General features: G+C 39.5%; 1 protein-coding gene across 1 annotated transcript in view; it reads right to left on the bottom strand.

The window, feature by feature from the left end:
• VPS13B (vacuolar protein sorting 13 homolog B) overlaps positions 1-20,480 on the bottom strand; it is a 434,090-nt gene that overhangs the window by 157,270 nt on the left and 256,340 nt on the right. Inside the window, exons 31-33 of the mRNA XM_063130990.1 lie at positions 19,881-20,084; positions 11,334-11,460; positions 8,117-8,260 (exon numbers count right to left, since the gene is read on the bottom strand). Coding sequence (XP_062987060.1) covers positions 8,117-8,260; positions 11,334-11,460; positions 19,881-20,084 — 475 coding nt within the window. The remainder of the gene's footprint in view (positions 1-8,116; positions 8,261-11,333; positions 11,461-19,880; positions 20,085-20,480) is intronic.

Below are 20,480 nucleotides of genomic sequence, written 5' to 3'. Positions count from 1 at the left end.
GGCTTGGCCTATCACCCAAGTGCCATCCAGCAAGACCTATTCCATCAGACTGAGTTAAGAGACAGAGGGCTTCTTTAGATTAAAGAGGAATTGTGTTTGCTTAATGGTGCTTTGCTTCCTGCTTCTCTTCCACAATTGTAATGAACTGAATTACACAGAAGGAAGAAGAGGGGCGACCGTGTGGTCTGTAATTGAAAACTTCAGAACTCATACTATTGAATGGGACACTGCCCTCTAATGTAGGCTGACCAACTGTCTGGTTTTGCCAGGACATGTCCTCCTTTTCGTGCCAGGCAGAATTTTTAATTTTTCTTTAATGTCCAGGAAAGGCACATAGAGCTGGGACGGGGGGAGGGGGGGGGGAAGCAGCAGGTCACACATTTTCTGGGTCACACCCCACTGCACCAATCCAGGGATGAAAGGGCCTCTTAATGCAAGTGTCACCTGGGCCTGAAAGAAAGGTTTGCTTGCGTTAAGAGTAGGCCTGTGCAAGCCTCGGCCTCAGATTCAGAAATCTGTGGCCTCAGCAGCTACGGAACCGCACAGGCCTGGGACTCCGTAATGGAAGAGAACAGCATATGCCCCTGCATCTTTTACAGCTACTCAATGGTCACAGATAGACCTAAGGTTTATCCTGGGATCATCCAGGGTTTGCCCCTGCCTGAGCACTGGATCTCCTGTGTGTCACCTAGATGAACAGGTCTGACTCCTGGACGATCCAGGGATAAATCTTAGGTCTAGCTATGGCCAATGTTCCTAAATAGCTTTTCAGACAAGGGCATAACTTTGGGTCATTTCACTTGCATGTGATACAGTTGTTGTGTAAAATGTCCTTGAGTCTTGAATCTAATCTGCCTCTGAAAAAAATAATGCTTAAAATCCCTATAATAACGCTGTATTGTGTCTTGGCAGTCTGTTAGTGAGCTGGTACGCCAGCTGAACAAGAAGCTTCTTCAATATAATTGTTCTTCTCTTAGATTAATGGGAGAGAACCAGGTGATGAATATTTGAATAAAACTGAAATAAGCCAAGATTGCACTTAAAAGGAACCTGCCTGTGAATTTTGAGATAGGTTTAGTTAATTGCTCTAAGAGTGGTTTTATTTTAGAGTGTTGAAGATAGTAATACACTTGATGGGGATAGTTCCCCCCCACACAACTGAACTTTAATATTAAGAATTAGAACTGTAGAAGCAGACATGTGACCAAGGCCATGTTGAGCTGGCCACATTCCCTTGGGGGCTGGCCCTGTTCTCCTTTTTGGTTTCCAAAATATGGTCACCCTACTAATGGGTGTTTTGTAGCGCAACATGGGTTCATCTAGTCCAGCATTCATGACTAGTAGCCACTGACAGCCTTCTCCTACAGAGATCTAACTCTCTTTTAAAGCCATCCAAATTGGTAACCGTCACTACATCTTGTAGCAGTGAATTCCATCGTTTAATTCTGCACTGTGTGAACAAGTGCTTCCTTTTATCTGTCCTGCATCTCCTACTAATCAGCTTCATGGGATGACCCCGGATTTTATTATTTTGAGAGAGGAAGAAAAGTGTTTCTCTATTCACATTCTCCACACCACACATAATTTTGTACACCTCTGTCATGCCTCCCCTTAGCCTCCTTTATTCCAAGCTAAAGAATCCCAGCTGTTGTAACATCCCCTCATACGGAAGAAGCTCCAGCCCCTTGATCATTTTAGTTGCCCCATTCTGCATTTTTTCCAGCTCTACAGTATCTTTTTTGAGTATGGTGATCAAAACTGTACACAGTCATACCACAGATTTGTACAAGGAGAGTATGATCTTGGTGTTTTTATTTTTAATTCCTTTTCTAATTATACCTAACATGGAATTTGCCTTTTTCACAGCAGCCGGACGCTGAATTAATATTTTCATCAAGCTGTCCACCTCAACCCTAAGATCTCTTTCTTGGTCAGTCATCATCAGCTCTGATCCGATCAGCCTATACTTGAATTTGGGATCTTTGCCCCAATGTGCATCACTTTACACTTGCTTATATTGAACTGGATTAAGCCTATGCGGCAGGGTCTTGCTATTTACTGTTTTACTCTGTACAGCACCATGTACATTGATGGTGCTATATAAATAAATAATAATAATAATAATAATTCTCCCAGTTTGGAGAAATCCTTTTGGAGCTTCTCACAATCCTGTTTTTTTTTAACCATCCTAAATAGTTTGGTGTTGGCCACTTGGGCACTTCACCTCTCATCCCTAATTCCAGATCATTTATAAATAAGTTGAAAAGCACTGGTCCCAACACAGATCCTTGTGGGACCCCACTGTTTACATCCCTCATTGGGAGAATTTACCATTTATTCCTACTCTCTGCTTTCGGTTCTTTAACCATTCAGAGAGGACCTCTCCTCTTATTCCATTACTGCTAAGTTTGCTCATGAAACTTTGGTGAAGGACTTTATCAAAAGGCTTTTGGAAGTTCATGTAAACAATGTTCACCGCATCACCCCTGTCTACATGTTCATTGTCATTCTCAAAGAACTCTAAAAGGTTAGTGAGACAAGACTTACTTTTGCACGAGCCATGTTGTTTCTTGTCCTTCTATTATTATTATTATTATTATTATTATTATTATTATTATTATTATTTATATAGCACCATCAATGTACATGGTGCTGTACAGAGTAAAACAGTAAATAGCAAGACTCTGCCGCATAGGCTTACAATCTAATAAAATCATAGTAAAACAATAAGGAGGGGAAGAGAATGCAAACAGGCACAGGGTAGGGTAAGCAGGCACAGGGTAGGGTAAAACTAACAGTATAAAGTCCAAACAACATCAAGTTTTAAAAGCTTTAGGAAAAAGAAAAGTTTTTAGTTGAGCTTTAAAAGCTGCGATTGAACTTGTAGTTCTCAAATGTTCTGGAAGAGCGTTCCAGCCGTAAGGGGCAGCAGAAGAAAATGGACGGAGCCGAGCAAGGGTTACTAATTTTATATTTTATAATGCTTTCATCCAATTTACCCAGAACAGATGTTAAGCTAACTGGCCTGTCATTTCCCAGATCTCCCTTGGATTTTTTTTACATTTGTGTTACATTGGCCATTCTATAGACCTCTGGTACAGAGGCTGATCTTAGGGACATGTTACATTGTTTTGTTAGAAGATCAGCAATTTCATATTAGAGTTGTTTAAGAACTCTAGGATAGATACTACCTTTAATTTGTTAATAAAGTTGAGAATCATCTTTTGTCACCACTATTTGCCTCAGTTTATTTATTTATTTATTTAGAATATTTATATACCGCTCCCCATTGAAAAATTTCGGAGCGGTGTGCAAGGTAAAATGAAAATAAAAACAGAATAAAACAGTTAAAACAAAATTTAAAAAGAAGCAAAAATCAGAAATCCAGTTCCTCAGATACCCTTCCTGAAAACCTCCTGTTCAGGCACAAGTACCTGTCCTACATCTTCTGCAATGAAGACAGATGAAAAAAATTCATTCAGCTTCTTAGCAATCTCCTTATCCTCATTTTAGTTTAATTATCATGTAATGCTCCATCTGCTTCACTAGCTGGTTTCCTACTTCTGATATATTAAAAGAATTATTTATTGTTGGCCGTGATGTTGTTAGTGATATGCACCTCCAAATGCTTTTTTGCATCCTTATTGTCTGCTTGCATCTCTTTGTTCAAGCAAGTGCTCCCTTTGTTTTCTTCATTTGGGCAACACTTCCATTTTCTGAGGGAAGCTTTCTCTTCTCTAAGAGCTTCCTTAACACTGCTCATTAACCATGCTGGTGACCTCTTGGAGTTGGTGCAACCTTTCTTAACCTGTGGTATGCATTCTAGTTGAGCTTCTATTATTGTGGGTTTTTTTTAATAAACTCCAAGTATTTTGAAAGGATTTAACCCTCTTGACTCCCCCTTTCAACTTCCTTTTTACTAGTTCCCTCATTTTAGTGACGTTTCCTCTTTTGAAGTCAAATGTGGCTGTGTTGGACAGGTCCTGGTCAATACCATTTAGGATTAAATATAGGGTTGCCTTCCTTCTGCTCAGTTTCTAATTATCTCCAACATGGAATTCGGCGTTTTTACAGCAGCCACACACTAGGCCAATATTTTCATCAAGCTATCCACCACAATCCTGAGATTTCTCTCTTGATCACTCACCACCACTGTTCAGTTCTGTTACAGGGGCTGATTCTAGGAACATGTTAAATATTTTTATTAAAAGAGCAGCATTTTCACATTTGGATTACTTAAGTACCCAGATTACTATCTGAGCCAGGTGATTTGTTAGCATTCAATTTGTCAATAAGGTTGAGAACCTCTCTTGTCACCACGATTTGTCAATTGCCTAGACTTCCTTCCTGACAATTCAAGTATGGGTATCTGCCCTATGACTTTTACAGTGAAGACAGACAAAAATAACTCATTTGATGCATTTAAAGAATTCTTTATGCTTGGCCTTGATGTTATGAGTGATGTGCTCCTCAAAATACTTTTTTGCATCCCTTATCTGCTTGCATTTCCATGGTGCAAGTTCATGTTTCTTTTGTTCTTGTCATTTGGACAAGATTTCCAATTTTCTGAAGGAAGCCTTCTTTTCTCTAATAGGTTCTTTGAAATTGCTTGCTAACCATGCTGGAGACCTCTTGGGCTTGGTGCCAGCTATCCTGACCTGTGCTGAACATTTGTAACTAATAAGTACCCAAACTGAGGAGTAATTGAAAGAAAGAATTAAAAGAGAGAAACCAAAGATTCATGAGAGTGTCAAGGATAATGAAGAAAGAGAAGAAACATGGATGCTGTCTCTCTGAAAATCTAAAAAGCTAACTGTTATTCAGACCTGCCTCTACCTGTAATTAGAACAAGGTCCTTTTGATGCAAGGGATAGATATAAATAACTGCTGGCACTTGTATTTTCCAATGGAAGAATGGCCATGCTCCTCTGTCCCAGTAGTCTTTGGTGCAACCTGATATCTTTTTGCACCAAGCACACCCTAACCCAATTAAGTCTGTGTAACACCTCCTCCGTTTAATTTTTAGTGATTACCAACAGCAATGTCTGTTTCTCTTCCCAGTGTTTTTAGTTAATTTACAGCCTGATAAAGTGTTCTGATTAACTCAGAAGGTTGCGCACTTCTTTGTAGGTTTATACACAGAATCCCCAAATTGCAAGGGTGAGGGAAGAGTGAGTATCCTTAATGTACTGCAGGAGAGATTCTGCTTCATGCTTGTTGGTAAATTAAGATGGTAGGAAACCTAGCTTAGAAATTGTGTCTGCTTTCTTCATCAGTGTATTGACTACAAATATTTTAATGATGTAGCATATCAGAGGACTTAGGTGGATTGTGCACTACGTTAAGTGATGTAAAATACACTTTTGTGCAGCAAGTTTTAATGTAACAGAACTAGAGACTCTTTGTTATGTTAACTGAAACTAAACAATCCCACAGAAGCCTCTATGTTCTTCTTAAATACTTTAATCACAGTGACAGATAAACAAGTAAAATTAAAGCTCTAAAGAGAATGGCAATGTTAGGGAAGCAAGTTCAACCAAAATCAGACAACTGTGTATGAATCAGGATCTGACAACTATAGCAGGAGATACCAAAAATCCAGAATGTTACATTTACATAAAATAACATTTGTCCTTTAGCACCTACCCAGATCAAAGAGCAACCATTTTTGGCCTTAATTATGTGGTTCCTCTCTAGCTCACTATGCAATATGTTTTTTATTCTGTTAAAATATAAACATTTAATTTACTCTGTAACACTGGTTTAAAAAGTATACATATGTTATTTCTTACATATGGTCCTTTTGGAAGTGGGTTTAATATGATGATTACTTGATATTCGTGAACAAAGTAATTACTGCTTCCAAATCCATCTTGCCTAGGCAGTCTTGATACATTCAACTTCTCTGCCCACATTTTAAAACAAACTTGTTATTCGATTATTGTAATGTGGCAGTAACTTTTGACTTTTATTCTTTTGTAAGGTAATATATCACATAGCCTTCAAGTGAATATTTGAAATTCAGATGAAAAGAGAATTATATAGAATAGGAATTGATAAGGCCTGCTATAATTTCTAGTGCTTGATTCAGTTTAGTTTAAACAACTAAACATGAGCCCTTGAGAATAATTTTATAGCACAATCCATTAACACAAACCAAAGGGCTCCTAGCTTCCCCACTAAACAATTCCATTCTAAATGTCAGCATCTGATTCCTAGTAATGATCTTTTGTGGAGTCCTAAAATGTCCCTCTTTTTTCCCTCTGGTGTTTATATCCTGGTGTTATATTTGCAGATTTATGTCTCTTCTTTTCCATTTGTCATTTCTTAAGCAAACTATATATATTTAGCTTCAAAAACCTTGATCATAAATCAGTCTAAATCCCTGAATATTTTTTGTTGTTTTTGTTTGAACTTTGAGTTTCTAGATGCTTCAAAGGGCTGTGTGCTGGAGGAGGTGTTTGCAGCTCAGATAACCGAAGATGGCCTTCCTTTGCTGGTGAAAGAAACGTGAGGGAGCTCCTAATGGGAGCTGGAAACATATAGCGAGGGGAACACATTTTTGGCTCTTTATTTCTACTTCTTCTGGCTGTTCATTCCTCAGAGAAGAAAAACATGGCTGTGAGGGGGAGTAAAGGGAAAACGAAAGCCCACTGCCATAAAATAATTTATAACAACTCCCAGAGAAAGATAAAAGAAACTATCAGTGCTCCTCAAGACTGGAGTAATTATACTGATAGTCTCTATGCTGAAATGGTTTTTTAAAAAGCAGTTTAAGGAAGCCTCCGATGAGGACACATTATTATGTTCGCTTCTTCCTGGATTATGGCCTCTGTAGTCTTCTCTGATAACAGAAGTGTGTGTGTTTGTATGCTCAGAAATCAGAGAAGTTTGAATCTTAAGTATCACTCCGGGGAACATGAGAGGAAATGTATTACATATGGATTCCTCAGAACTATCAGACACTGCTCTTTTCGGCCGAGAGTGTAATTTCTGCTTATAGCGAGAATAACTTCTAAATTCATTTTTGCTATTACTATTGCTCATGGTCAAGCATTTTATTACTTTTCAGTTTCCTCTGTCTTAATGAACCCATTATTTATTCCTCAGAATAATTTGTTTCTCTTTATCTACAAAGAGTAGTCTTTTTTCTAGCCACATTTCATTTTTATGTTTATTTCCAGGCACTTCTTGTTTAATCAACACTCCTTGAAACGTAAAGCCTACCTTGTTTGTGACTGTATGATCCAGGTAAAAGCTGCAACCTATCAAGAAGTTCTCCTGTGCAAGTTCTTCTTTAGAGCCCTTGCACAGAAGAATTTCCCAGTGGATTGTGCTCAGGGTTTCCACAAACAAACAGTGTTTTACTTTAAGTAGTCTATACTAATTAAGAAATGAATGAACCAAAAAGAGAGTGACATGGTCTGGATCTGAGACAGTGCTATGTAATTTTGAAAGTGATTTTCGTTGTCAGTGTTTGCCTGCTCTACAAAGTACAGGATTTCTGAACAGTACCATCCCTAAATTAAAATTCTGGGCATGCATTCAACTTTTTGATTCTATCCATTCCACTAAAGATGGGAAATACTGTCTCACAAGTTATTTATTGCAAATATTCCCATAGTATACTTACTCTAAAAACAAACTTCCAAAAGAGGAAAGTATCCCAGATAAAGCCATACTGTATGTCTTGTTTTTAGCATTTCAACAATTATACAAACATTGTCCTTTTGTGTTGATGCTTACAACACTTCCCATAGCAACTTTCAGACATGTCAGTAATTGATATCTGGACCTATAGATGTCAAGCTGAATCAACTTCATGGCATAGGCATAGGTTAAGAGAAGACAAGAAAACGTTGAAAAAAACCTTGCAAAAGAACACCCACCCACTCAAGGATCTAACAAAGCCAGGAAAATTTATGCCCCAGGGATGCCCCAGGGTAGCATCCCTGTATATTCCAGGGGAAACCACAACACAAAGATGCCATTTTCAGCAGCAGCAACATGCTGTGAGTAACGTATTTCCAGCCAAAATATACTGTTAACAATACAATTTTAAAAATAGCAGTATGAGGCACCGTAGCTCTGAAAGAAAGCTGGTAATAGAAGTTACCTCTGCAGCTTTATTGGATGGTTCCAATCCAACCATATTAGCTTGTATTAATTGCTGTAGGAGCTGTACTTGGGCCACACTGAGGAAGAAATCCAGGCTTGTTGTCATATTCACTTCCAAAGAATGGCCACATACTAAAATTTCCTGTGAAAAACAGGTTTGTAAAACATAGTCAATGGATACCAGCTGTTTCTAGGCAATTATGTAATTTTCTTTTTTAACTAAACACAATATAGACTATTTATACTCTCTAAATTGGGACTATTAACATTTCCTTATCTCTTCAGGCAGAAAAGTACTGTGCACCATCTGTAAAAGGAAATCAGGTGGAGGAGTGGTGGGACAGCATACCACTATGCTTCCAACAGGATATTTGATGATTAAGATACATTTTGTTTGTTTCATGTGTTTCATGTGTGAGGTCCTGTTTCTTTGTTGCATCAAATTCTGGGCTGTCAAGAGTCCTTATTCATTTTCTTGGCAGTGGACTGCAGTTTTCCTTTTTTGGTTTTTACAGACAGATATACATTTTGGAGTGCAAACTCTCTGGGTTTATAATGAAATTGTACGTTGCAACTCAGAGGTAACTGACTTAATTGATTTGTAGCCGCCTGTAAACGGCTGTTGCCGTCTTGGCAGAATTATAATTAGATGACCACTATTTTATGGCTGTTATTGCACACACACAGCAAAAGCTTTTGACCATTTCTGGCAAATTATTTCTGAGACGGAAAGCAGAAAATAAGCAGCTTTGCTTACTAAGCAGAAGCTCATACTGCTTGTCATGAAGAACATGTGCATAAGTATTCAATTCCTTGGTAATCTATAGGAGACCTCTCCCTTCCTCACTGAATGTCACCAAGGGACTAGATTCAAGAAGAATTAGAATAGCCAAAACATTTACATTCTTGAACAAGAGCAGCCGTAAAATTCATCTGTTACTTTTTACTGAATGATTTCTCTACATCTCAAGAATTCCCTAACTCATCTAATATTTTCCTTTAAATCTTCATTCCAGCACATTTGCAAACACTGAGATGGGGCCACAGCACAATAACACATGACATGCTTTGCACACATAGCCTCCCCTCATTCCAGGTTTAATCCTTAGCATTTCTAGGGACCAAGGCTAGGATCCTCTTCCAGATGGACTAACTGCCCAAAGGATGCTGTGCAAAGTTTGGGGAAACTGATCTGGAGTAGGGGAAAACAAGCAGCTTGATGCTGACGCAAGGACTGGGTCTCAAGACCCAAAGAAGTTAAAGAGATGGCTTAGAGCTGATGGTCTTTTTGGACAGCCTCAAATTATGCCTTCCACTTTCTCTCATAGGACCTTTAGGAAGCAGAATATTCTTTGGTGGGCTGATGAGCTGGTTTGGACTTGTCCTACCCAAAAATTGTTAGTTGCCATTCCTGGTTTTTGAGTCTAGCAGAGGTTCTGCAGGCAAAACTCCCTGTCAGGCCTGACTTAAACATGACGCTGAACATGCAAGAAGCCTACACATGAGGTATTCCATGGAGTTGGCATCTCATTTAAACTAGGTCAACTTGCCTATGTATGTGTTACTTGCATGGCATGTATCAGACCATGCGCTGCACTTGCGTATTAATGGTTTACATGTAACAGTTGAAGGTCCAGTTTAAGTAAAATCCTGGTATGGAACACTTATTTCATGGATTTTAATTACATGTCTAGTGTCACCTTCAAATTCAGCCTCAGATTCCAGGTTTGCCATATTAAGGGGCCTTGGAGTCTGACTTCAAGTTATTATCAGAGCATTTAGATTCCCAGCAGGTTGGAAAGATGCATAAGCTTGAAGAACTCTCCCATTTAGAATAGGTAGTAGTGGGCTACATGACAAAAGATCATGGCTAAATCCATATTCTATGGACTATATTCACATATTACTTTAAGCCAGGAATCCTGGCTAGTGGCTTATTAAACCTCAATGAGCTGTTTATCCCTGCTTCATTCACACAGTTTGTTTGCTCCTGCTTCATTCCTCCCTTTGCACGAGTGGGTAAACAAATCACGCATGGACCTGGTTTGAATTTGGTTACATCTGAACCTAGGATTGTAGTTTGTTGTGCCTAAACAAGCTATGATTTATAAGCCAACAACAAACCCTGATTTAATGCTGATTTATAAATTCTGGCTTTTGGGGGGCTCAATAAAACATAATCCTGGGTTAATCCATTTGCACAAGGAGAAATAAACTGGGAGAAACTGGATTGCATGCACCAATTCACAGCTGGTGTGCATTGTGGCTTAATAAGTAAAGGTGCACACATCTCATCTCTATAACTCCTGTGAACTTTATCCTGTCCTAGTTTACACTATATACTAGCTAGCTTTCTATTGCTACACAAACCATGGAGCTCACTGTCTAACCTTGTGACACGGACAATTACCATCACCCAGCCTAATCTACCTCGTGGGTTTTTGTGAGGATTAAGTGGGGTTGGGGGAGAACCATGTACATCCCCCTTGAGCTCTTTGGAGGAAATGTGAGGTAGGCACACCAGTATGGTGTGAGAGCCAGTATGGTGCAGTAGTTAGAGTGTTGGGCTGGGAGTCAGGAGACCTGGTTTCTGGTCCACACTCTGCCATGGAAGCTCACTGGGTGACTTTGGGCCAGTCACAGTCTCTCAGCCCAACCTACCTCACAGGGTTGTTGTGGTGAGGATAAAATGGAGAGGAGGAGGATTATGTATGCTGCCTCAAGTTCCTTAGAGGAAGAAAGGCGGGATATAAATGCAATTAAATATATAAATAAATATGCGTAGTAACACACCCACTCACCATCTATCACTATCCTTATCATACATGTAATGATCACTATGTCTTATATATAGAGAAGAGGCTATTGAGGGGGAAAAGTGATAGCAAACACTGGGCAATATCCAAAGTCACTCAAGCAGACTTCCACTCATGCAATGGGATTTCCTCTTCTTCTCCTGTCCCTGCACACACAAACCCAGGCCCCTCAAATGTGTTCTGGAGTGTCCCCAATCCTCTGCAGCTAGTTTGAGGGGGTACATGGGGGGTGTTTCCAGGGGAAATCTGTTCCATTTGCACATAGACAGAATTGGATACAACCAATATTTTTATCACAGCTTAATGTAGCATTTTAACTGCTAGACAGATGTGTAATCACAAATATATGTGACAATATGCAAGTTTTGTGAGTAAATCTCTCTCATATCAAATACTAACCTCTGTATGTAAATTCTCTGGTGAAATTACTTTTGTGAAAATGATAGCAGGAGCTGCAGTTATTCGTACTGTGAAGTCTGTTAAAATTGGAGTTAATATAGCTCTCCTTTCTTGATGCCGCTTTATGCTAAAAGAAAAATAAATTTAAATTGGATTATACATTATTAAGACTGGGAGCAAGACACTTCCTCTGTATTTATAGAAATTATAAAATTAATTTCCTAATCTAGTGAAAAATGCCACAATGTTTGTCAGGAAGACATCAAAAAATTCAGAAAGGCTGATCTTCTCTGTCAAGAACTGGTCAATGAGAAGCTTCTTATCATCTAGTGATATGATTTTTTGCTTTGGGACACAAGAGGCCTTGAGAAGTGGTAGAATACAAGCCTTTGCAAGCAGAAGGTCGCAGGTTCAATCCCTGGCAACTCCAGTCTTAAAAGAATCTCAGGTGGAAGGATGGGAAATATCCTTGCCTCCCTGGAGAGTCACTGTGAGTTTGACTCTCTAGAAGACAGCTTCTTCTGGGTTCAAACCCTTGAGAATGCCATAGTTGCAACTGCAAATCACAAAAATGCATCAGCATGGAGGCAATAAATGTATAATTATTCATTGTATTCATTTATAAATACGTATGCCACTTTCCCACTTCTCTAGGCTTTTTTTTTTAATCCAAAATTATTTATCTTATCGCTTTAGTCAGCTCCACTGGATCCTTATTTGTTTTGGGCTAAATTTAAAGTGGTGGTTCTAGACTTTAAAGCTCTAAATGGCTTTGGAACAGGTTATCCAATATAGTACTGCCTGATAATTAAGATAATTGTCAGAGTCCTTGTTCCTGGTGCTATCTTGGGAAATTCAGCAAGCCAGCACAAAAGACAGAGCCTTTTCTGTGGCAATGCTACAAATTCTGGAATGCTCTCCCAATTGAAATTTGTCCAACTGCCTCCACATGCCTTTTGCCAGATGTTGAAGACACCTATTTCAACAGACTTTTAAATACATAATACCTAGTTTTATTGTTGCCAGTTTTAATGTGTAACATCTTTTACTCTTGTTGCTGTTAGGCTTTTGTGCTTTGTTTTGAAGTGCTCATTGCATCAATATGTTCTTTGTTATTGCTTTTAAAAATTATTTTCTGTATCTATATTTTTACTTATATTATATGGTTTTATGATTATCCTCTATGGATCTTAGGCTATGCCTTATTCAGCAAAAATATATATCTTATTTCGGGTCCACAAAGCCTTTTTAACAAGGGATTGTCTAATTCACATAATAGTTAGAGATGTAATGTACCTAATGCTTCTTTTATTCACATGTTTTGGCAATGCTCAATAGTCACCTCCTTTTGAGAGGAGGTCATAATAGGGATCAACTTCCTACTGGAATAGTCTTTAATATTGAATGATGTGCATGTCTTCCTAAACTATTTACCAATTTCTTGGAACTTAACGAATGGTCAGTGCAAATGGATTTTCTGAGCCCTTTTGACAGCCAAAAGATTGATATTATTACACTGGAAGGATAAATGCTCACCTCCCACAATGCAATGGACTGAGGACCTAACAACAGTATCAACATTTGAACAGATAGTATATAGGCGCCACTCGCAAGTGGATAAAGATATGGATATTTGTTCTGCTTTTTTTGAAACTTATGCATAACCTCCCCTCCATCTATTTTTTAAGAAAGTTGCATTTGATGGAATATTGATATTTATATGCATGTAATTTTCTGTTCTATTTTCATTTTTCTTATCATGATTTGTTTTCTGTTTCGTTTTGTTAAATTTACAATAAAAGGAAAAAAGATTCATAAAAAAAGATTATGCTCTACCCTGTTCTGAGAGAAGCTAATGATATAAATGAATTATTTACTAATACTACTGAAAAGTATCAAAACCAAGGGTAAATGTGAAAAATGGCAAAGTTGAGAAATGTTCTGGTTAGCACAAATATAAAATAGCCATTCCCAAACAGCTTTGTCAGCCAAACGAGAGGAAGGAATCTTACAAAAGCCCAACTCTAGAAATCAGATTCAAAGTGATTCAAGAAAGCACTTCAATTGAGAAAGTGCTTTCAGATTTATTTATTTTTTAGTTCTATCAATACCTCTTCTTGCCAGTCAGCTTCATCCCAGTCTTTGCCAGAATTCCTTTAAACCAAATGTTTTTCATTCACTACCTACCATCAGTCAGCTTACATATGGAAAGTAAGTGTGGTTAAAGAGGTCTTTGAGTATTTCATTTAGAATAAGCTACACAACTCACTTATAGCTGTCACAGCTTAATATTGTAGTTATCCCAATTATTTCTTCCCAATGTTTAATTAAAAAGAAAACAGCTGAGGTACACCATCTGAAAAGTCATATTCAGTAGTCTGCCATTAAGATATATCTCAGAATGTATATTTACAATTGATTAATATGAATGACTTAAATTAAACACATTAATATTCATGCCAATGGAGAGAAAGCAAACCTAATCAAAATCATTATAGACTTCAAATTTTCAGCCTCTGGTATTGTCAATTTGCAAATCCCATGGTGATTGGGGTCTGGAGAAAGGGAGAAAGATTCAGTATTTTACTAAAGCACTCTCCCTAAAGGATCGGGTCCGTAGTTTGGGGGTGCTCTTCAATCCAGAACTGTCACTTGAGGCACAGGTGAACTCAGTGGCAAAGAGCACCTTTTATCAGCTTAGGCTGATATACCAACTGCGCCCTTATCTGGACAGTGATAGCCTAGCTACAGTTATCCATGCTCTGATAACCTCTCGTTTGGATTACTGCAATGCGTTATACGTGGGGCTGCCTTTGAAAACGGTCCGGAAGCTTCAGCTGGTACAAAACAGGGCAGCCCGTTTACTAACAGGGACTGGCTGGCGAGATCACATTACGCCAGTCCTTTTACAACTTCATTGGCTGCCAGTCCAGGTCCGGGCCCGATTCAAAGTGCTGGTATTGACATTTAAAGCCCTAAACGGTTTGGGGCCAGGTTATTTGAAGGAACGCCTCCTCCCATATGTACCTGCCCGGACCTTAAGATCATCTACAGGGGCCCTTCTCCGTGAGCCCCTGCCAAAGGAAGTGAGGCAGGTGGCTACTAGGAGGAGGGCTTTCTCCGCTGTGGCACCCCGGTTGTGGAATGAGCTCCCCAGAGAGGTCAGCCTGGTGCCTACACTGTACTCCTTTCGTCGCCAGCTGAAGACCTTTTTATTCACTCAGTATTTTAACACTTAATTTTTAACTTAAATTATACTGTTTTAACTCTGTATTTTAACCTTATATCAATTTTGCTGCGTGGTTTTATCCTGGTTGTGCTTTTTATATTGTATTTTGTATTTGTGTTTTTTAACTTGTTGGTTGTTTTATGATGGTTTTAATTTTTGTGAACCGCCCAGAGAGCTTTGGCTATTGGGCGGTATAAAAATGTAATAAATAAATAAATAAATAAAGCATTTTTAGTGCACATTAAGTACCAATTTCCTAATTAGTAAAATTTGCTTAGTTTAAGTATATTTATATATAGGCAGCTGGACAACCATCTGTCAGGTATGCTTTAGGGCGGATTCCTGCATTGAGCAGGGGGTTGGATTCGATGACCTTTTAGGCCACTTCCAACTCTACTATTCTATGATTCTATGATTCCAAGTTTCTCTAAAATGGGGACTAGAACAAGTATTGGAATCAATTCTAGTGTAAAGACGACCGTAAGACAACACATTCATCTTTGAAAGTGAGCTATTAGCTTCAGTGATAACAAGAAATAAACCCACACTTCCTTTATTAAGCTTTCTGCACTGTATTACCCATACGTATTGTACTAGATTGGCACAGGTGTGTACCATATGAGCATCCTCAATGAGGAATGGTGCAATGATGGTACTATGACCACACTATATTCACTCCAGGTTCCACTTAGGCATCTGTTATGTATTTATACCTTTAAAAGAAAGACAAGACTTTCAGAAATATTAAAGTAGCTGACTACCCCTAGTATACTTTTTTAAAAAACATCTGTTTAAAGTAAGACACTGAGAAAACACAGAGGCGGGTGCTATAGGGTTTGCCCACACATAACAATTATGCGGTCAAGTATTGGAGAAATAACAGTGTCCATGTTTTATGTTAAATAAGAAGTATATCAGTTGGGTGAAGTACATCAATTTGATGCACCCTGCAAAATATTACTGTTCTCCACTGTAAAGGATATGGGTCACATAGCCATCCAACCAGTAAGAAAAGGGAAAGTGGGGAATAGATCTCTCCCTTATATCTTGGATGCAACTGTGTTTTTAGTTATTGGGAAACAGTAATAAAGGCAATGCTGTTTTAAAAATTAGAGAAGTCTCACATAACATTTTTCAGAAAAAAATGAAATACATATCTCCTACTGATTCACTTACAGTACATTCAAGCCTCTATACAGTATCCACAAAGGCTTCCACAATTAAACATCCACATGGTTTTTGCAGGAAATATCAGGCACAGGAACTGATAATATCCTTTTATCAGAGCTTTCTTGTGAAATCCACTTGGATTTTCCATTCCAGCCTTATGTTTTCCACATGTTGTACATTCCCATTGGGAAAAAAATTATGATGGAACCAGCTCTCTACCATGAAGTCCCAGAGAAATATCTAGAAAGCTCCATTAGCTTCTTTGAAATAAGACATCTAGGGACCTTAGTGACACTGCATGTTTTAGACCTTAAGCACTGACAATGACATTCCAAGAAAGAAAGAAAGAAAGAAAGAAAGAAAGAAAGAAAGAAAGAAAGGTCATCTCCCCACATTAATGCACTTGCATGGAGGAATACACCATGATCTAATTTTCTTACATTTTGATCATTATCTAGGCTTTCTGATAACTGTTAAAAGCTGAAATCTGTCTCAATCATTTAAACTACTGTCATTGATTCAGTCTTTAAGTGCTTCAACTGAAGACATTTTCAATGTTTTGCATCAAGAGCTTCACTTAGAAATATGAGCACATTTTATTTCATTTGTAAAGCTTTTAAGAGCTCTAATTTTCAGGGTATCTGACAGGGGCCTTACTTGTGTTTTGTTTTTAAAACATGCATGCTAGTTATTATGATCACAGCTAAAGTTATTTTTGTATCAGCATTTTCACTGTAAACTGCACTTTGAGGGGAGGGGTTTATATCTTTGCTATTAAAAGTCACTTTAGATTGAAACTTGGGGCCTTCCTAGACGAGGCCTTAGCGCGCTTTGAGACCCGGTTTCCCTGCTGTGCGTCCAGATGACGCACAGGGGAATCCGAGCCCAGGCCGCACTGAGGCCTCCTCTAATGCGCCATAAGCGAAGTCGCTTATGGCGCGCCTTTTTCGCAGCCCCGGCCTGAGGCCGGGGCTGCGAAACGTCTAGGAAGGTCCGTGGCTTTTTGCGGCTACTCGCTTACTTGCGAGTAGCCGCGAAAAGCCACGGACCTGGCACAGCGCTCATACGAGCGCTGTGCCCATTGGCCCGGGGGGGGGGGAAGAGAGGGGCAGGTGGAAGGCCGGACCCGGCAGGACGGGGGGGGGAGAGCAGGCATCGGGGATGGCAAGGGGGGAGGGCGGGTGAGAGAGAGAGTGCCGGGCACCGCCGCCTGAACAAGCAGACGACTGGCGCTGCCAGGGCAAGGCCGGGGGCAGGGAGGGGGGGGCTTCGTTTTTTTAAAAAAACAGACTTACCTGGTATGGAGTCTTCGGGCCGCACGTGGCCCCTTTAACCAAAAAAAACCATGGCTGACGCTGCAGGGCTTGCGTCGTCCCTACGCGTCGGCCGTCTAGGAGGCTGGGCAGCGCGCTTTAAAGTTAGCGCGCCGTCGCCCCGCCTCCCTGCCGGCTTATCCCAGCAGGTCTAGCAAAGCCCTTGGTAATCATGTTTTCAGTCCTCAAAAGCACAATTTTAAAAAAAGTTTTTAGAAAGATCACTACTAACATTTATGATTTAAATATGACCCTTGAGGGTCACATACAGTTACAATGGTTGTGTTTGATAAACAATTATTAGAATAAAATAATGTAGATACATTTAAGATAGTTTCCCACAGCTTGAAAGCCAGATTTGAGTGAGGGGAGCAAAAAGAAGAAGAAAAAAGCTTTAAGGATGACAAAGAGGATTTTACTTGCCAACTATAGACAAATTTGCCCTTGCAGTGTTCAAACGTAGGAATATCTCTGTGCATTTGCAAAGGTAAGTTGCTTTGTCCAATTACAGAAGCATTCCATGTATAACGTAATTTTACAGATGATTTTCAGTGTGAATTTCTAAATTATGTTAAAAACGCTTTCTAACATCTAGTGTATGCCTCCACTGGGTTTGACTTCTGATTTTGGATACAGCTTTTGCCATGACTATCAGAGCTTTATCAGAGCTTTCCTGTGAAATCCACTTGGATTTACCATTCCAGCCTTACATTTTCCACATGTTGCACATTCCCATTGGGAAAAATATGTGTTGGAACCAGCTTTCTACCAGAAAGTACCAGAGAATTTCGAGAAAGTTCCATTAGATATCTTTGAAATAAGACATCTAGGGACCATAGCAATACCTATAAACTGTGTTTTTAAAACCGCATCGAAAATAGTATTCCAAAAAAGGAAGAAAGGTAATCACACCTCATTAACACACTTGTATGGAGGAAGACACCATGATCTAGTTTTCTTACATTTGAGAATGATCTGGTCTTTATGATAATAGTTAAAACTGAAATCTATCTCAGAAACCAATCCTATGGTCCTGGGAGAGCGTCCCAAGAGATGATAGGGTACTTTGGAGTCCCCACTCTGAGGCTGTAGACACCACTATGACCTTGGAAGACGGACTCTGGTATCCAATTCCTTTCTCCTCCCACCGCCTGTGGAAAGAACTGCGCTGGCTACTTCCTGAGGTCACAAAAATGGCCTCATAGAGGTTAGAAAGGAGGCTTGCTAGTAAGTGGGGAAGGAAGAGGAGGAGAGAGGCCAGGATACAAGGAATCCTATGGCCTCTCCAGCTCCAGTCTCGCCCCCACCAGGGCACCATCTTTAGAGTTCAGAGGCTTCTATCTCATGAGAGTGCAACCCACAGGATTGCACTCTCAATCATTTAAATTACTGCAATAGATCCAGCCTTAAGTGCTTCAACTGAAGGCTCAAAATAAATTTGTGATGTTTTACATCAAGATTTTTCTTTATAAATGGGCTTGATTTCTGATCTTGGATATATGGCTTCTGCCTTTGCTGCCAAGGTCAACTTCATTGACTTGCTCCATTCTCTACATAGTTTCTTATTTATCTTACTGGACTGATTTAGGATCCTGCAATATGTAGTAGGTTGTCCATGACAGTGTGAACAGTTTGGACATGAATCTAATGAGGCACAACAAAGAAAATACAACATAAATATTGTATAAAATTTGGGAACCAAACATTTTAAAAGAGGTGTTTTGGGTTAAGGCAGAGGTGGACAACCAAATGTTTTCCTACGATTCTTACACTCCCTCAACATTGGCTATGCTGGCAAGGGCTGATAAGAGTTGTAGGTCAAAACAGCTGGAGAGCCATAAATGGCTCACTGTTGCCTTAATGCGAAGAAGAGCCCTTTATCAGATTTACCAATATCTCATCATGCATAGGCTCTGTTCTGAAGAGTGGATGGCTATGCAAAGGTTTGAGGGCCTGTGGGTGCAACCCCCTTCTCATGTCCATTTGTCATACTATAGGCTCATGCATACCACTTGCCATATACAATGAAATGGACATGAGAAGGGGGTTGCACCCACAGGCCCTCAAACCTTTGCATAGCCATCCACTCTTCAGAACAGAGCCTATGCATGTAGGTTCTGTGGGTGAGATCTGAACTCTACATTTTTTCAGGTTAGAGACTGCACAGACAGAGTCCCAACTTTCTCACATGCATTCAGTGAACACAAATATGTCATTTGCATGAGGCTACTGTGACCTCTGATTGAAAAAAGCATCAAAGTCAACTGTAGCAGTCTAATCAAAATGGAACACTAAAAATGGAAGATGTCAAAGTAACATTTCTAAGTAGATTTGAGCTGGAAGCCATCTTCTGCATATCAACAAATCAGAGGAAATTTGTCATTTCAGAAATTGCAGCTGTTTTCATTTACAGAAGCACAAAAACTGGTTTGGAGCCAATTGGGGGGGGGGGAATCTTTTTGTCCTCTGCTGGCTTAAAAATGTCTAAACTGGTTCTGTTCAAACTTTGTAAAAGTACAAAAGGGATAATAACTCTGTTGTTCTTAGACTGGAAATGTGAATGCCAGGTTTCAGCCTGGAGTTATACTTTATGGCCATATAATAAGCTATTATGGAAATATAGACATAACTGTATCTGTATGGTGATTATAGTACAACAATGCTACAAACAATTTGAAATGTACTGTTCAAATCCCTAGCTCATGGAAAACACGTTTGCAGTGGAATGCAAACACACACTTGAATGTACAAATTCCAAAATGTTTTGCTCAATTATATGGGATGCTATTACCATAATGCCCTTTAGAAAAGGACTATGAGGCACTAGTTTCTTACCTACTGGCCATATTCCACTCAAGTGCTGGATTCTGAGAATTCCTTTCATTCTCTGGCACTGCTCTGCCTTTACCATTCTCCTTCTCTGGCTTCAACTGATCCCACTGAGCAGTACCAATGTTGATGGACTGAAGGTCTATTTGATATTGTCTGTCTTCAACCTCTGATCCAGGATCTCGAAGAATTCCCAGATTCAGTGCTCTCCTGTGATGGTAGAAAGAAAAGGAAGAGTTAAGGAAATGATGCCTTTGTTTTCATCTTTACATCATGGACAAGGGGAAATTTCAGGGCCATAATTTGGGGCAAAAGTCTAAAACAATACTTTACTGAACAACGGAGTTAATTTAGAGTCGCCTGGGACAGGAGAGCAGAAGAGATACACATTTGGGCTTTTACCAGCAGGCAGGTGACCAAGGGCCACTAGGATACTGCACCTTCTGCTTCTTCCTATGAACAACATCAAAGCAAACGGGAAACTAATTTGGTCTAGCATAGGCTAGAGAAGGAGCAGCTGCAGGGAGCTCACTTCCCCCCTCCCTGCCAGAAAGTACACCCAGTTCCTTCAATGGCCTGTTGCCCTGGGACTGCAGAAGCAAAAGG

This window comes from Elgaria multicarinata, chromosome 7 (genome assembly GCF_023053635.1).
Source record: "Elgaria multicarinata webbii isolate HBS135686 ecotype San Diego chromosome 7, rElgMul1.1.pri, whole genome shotgun sequence".
In the NCBI taxonomy this organism is placed as follows: Eukaryota; Metazoa; Chordata; class Lepidosauria; order Squamata; family Anguidae; genus Elgaria; species Elgaria multicarinata.
The sequence above is the reverse complement of the archived record's forward strand: the minus strand, read 5'-3'. Positions and strand labels throughout refer to the sequence as shown.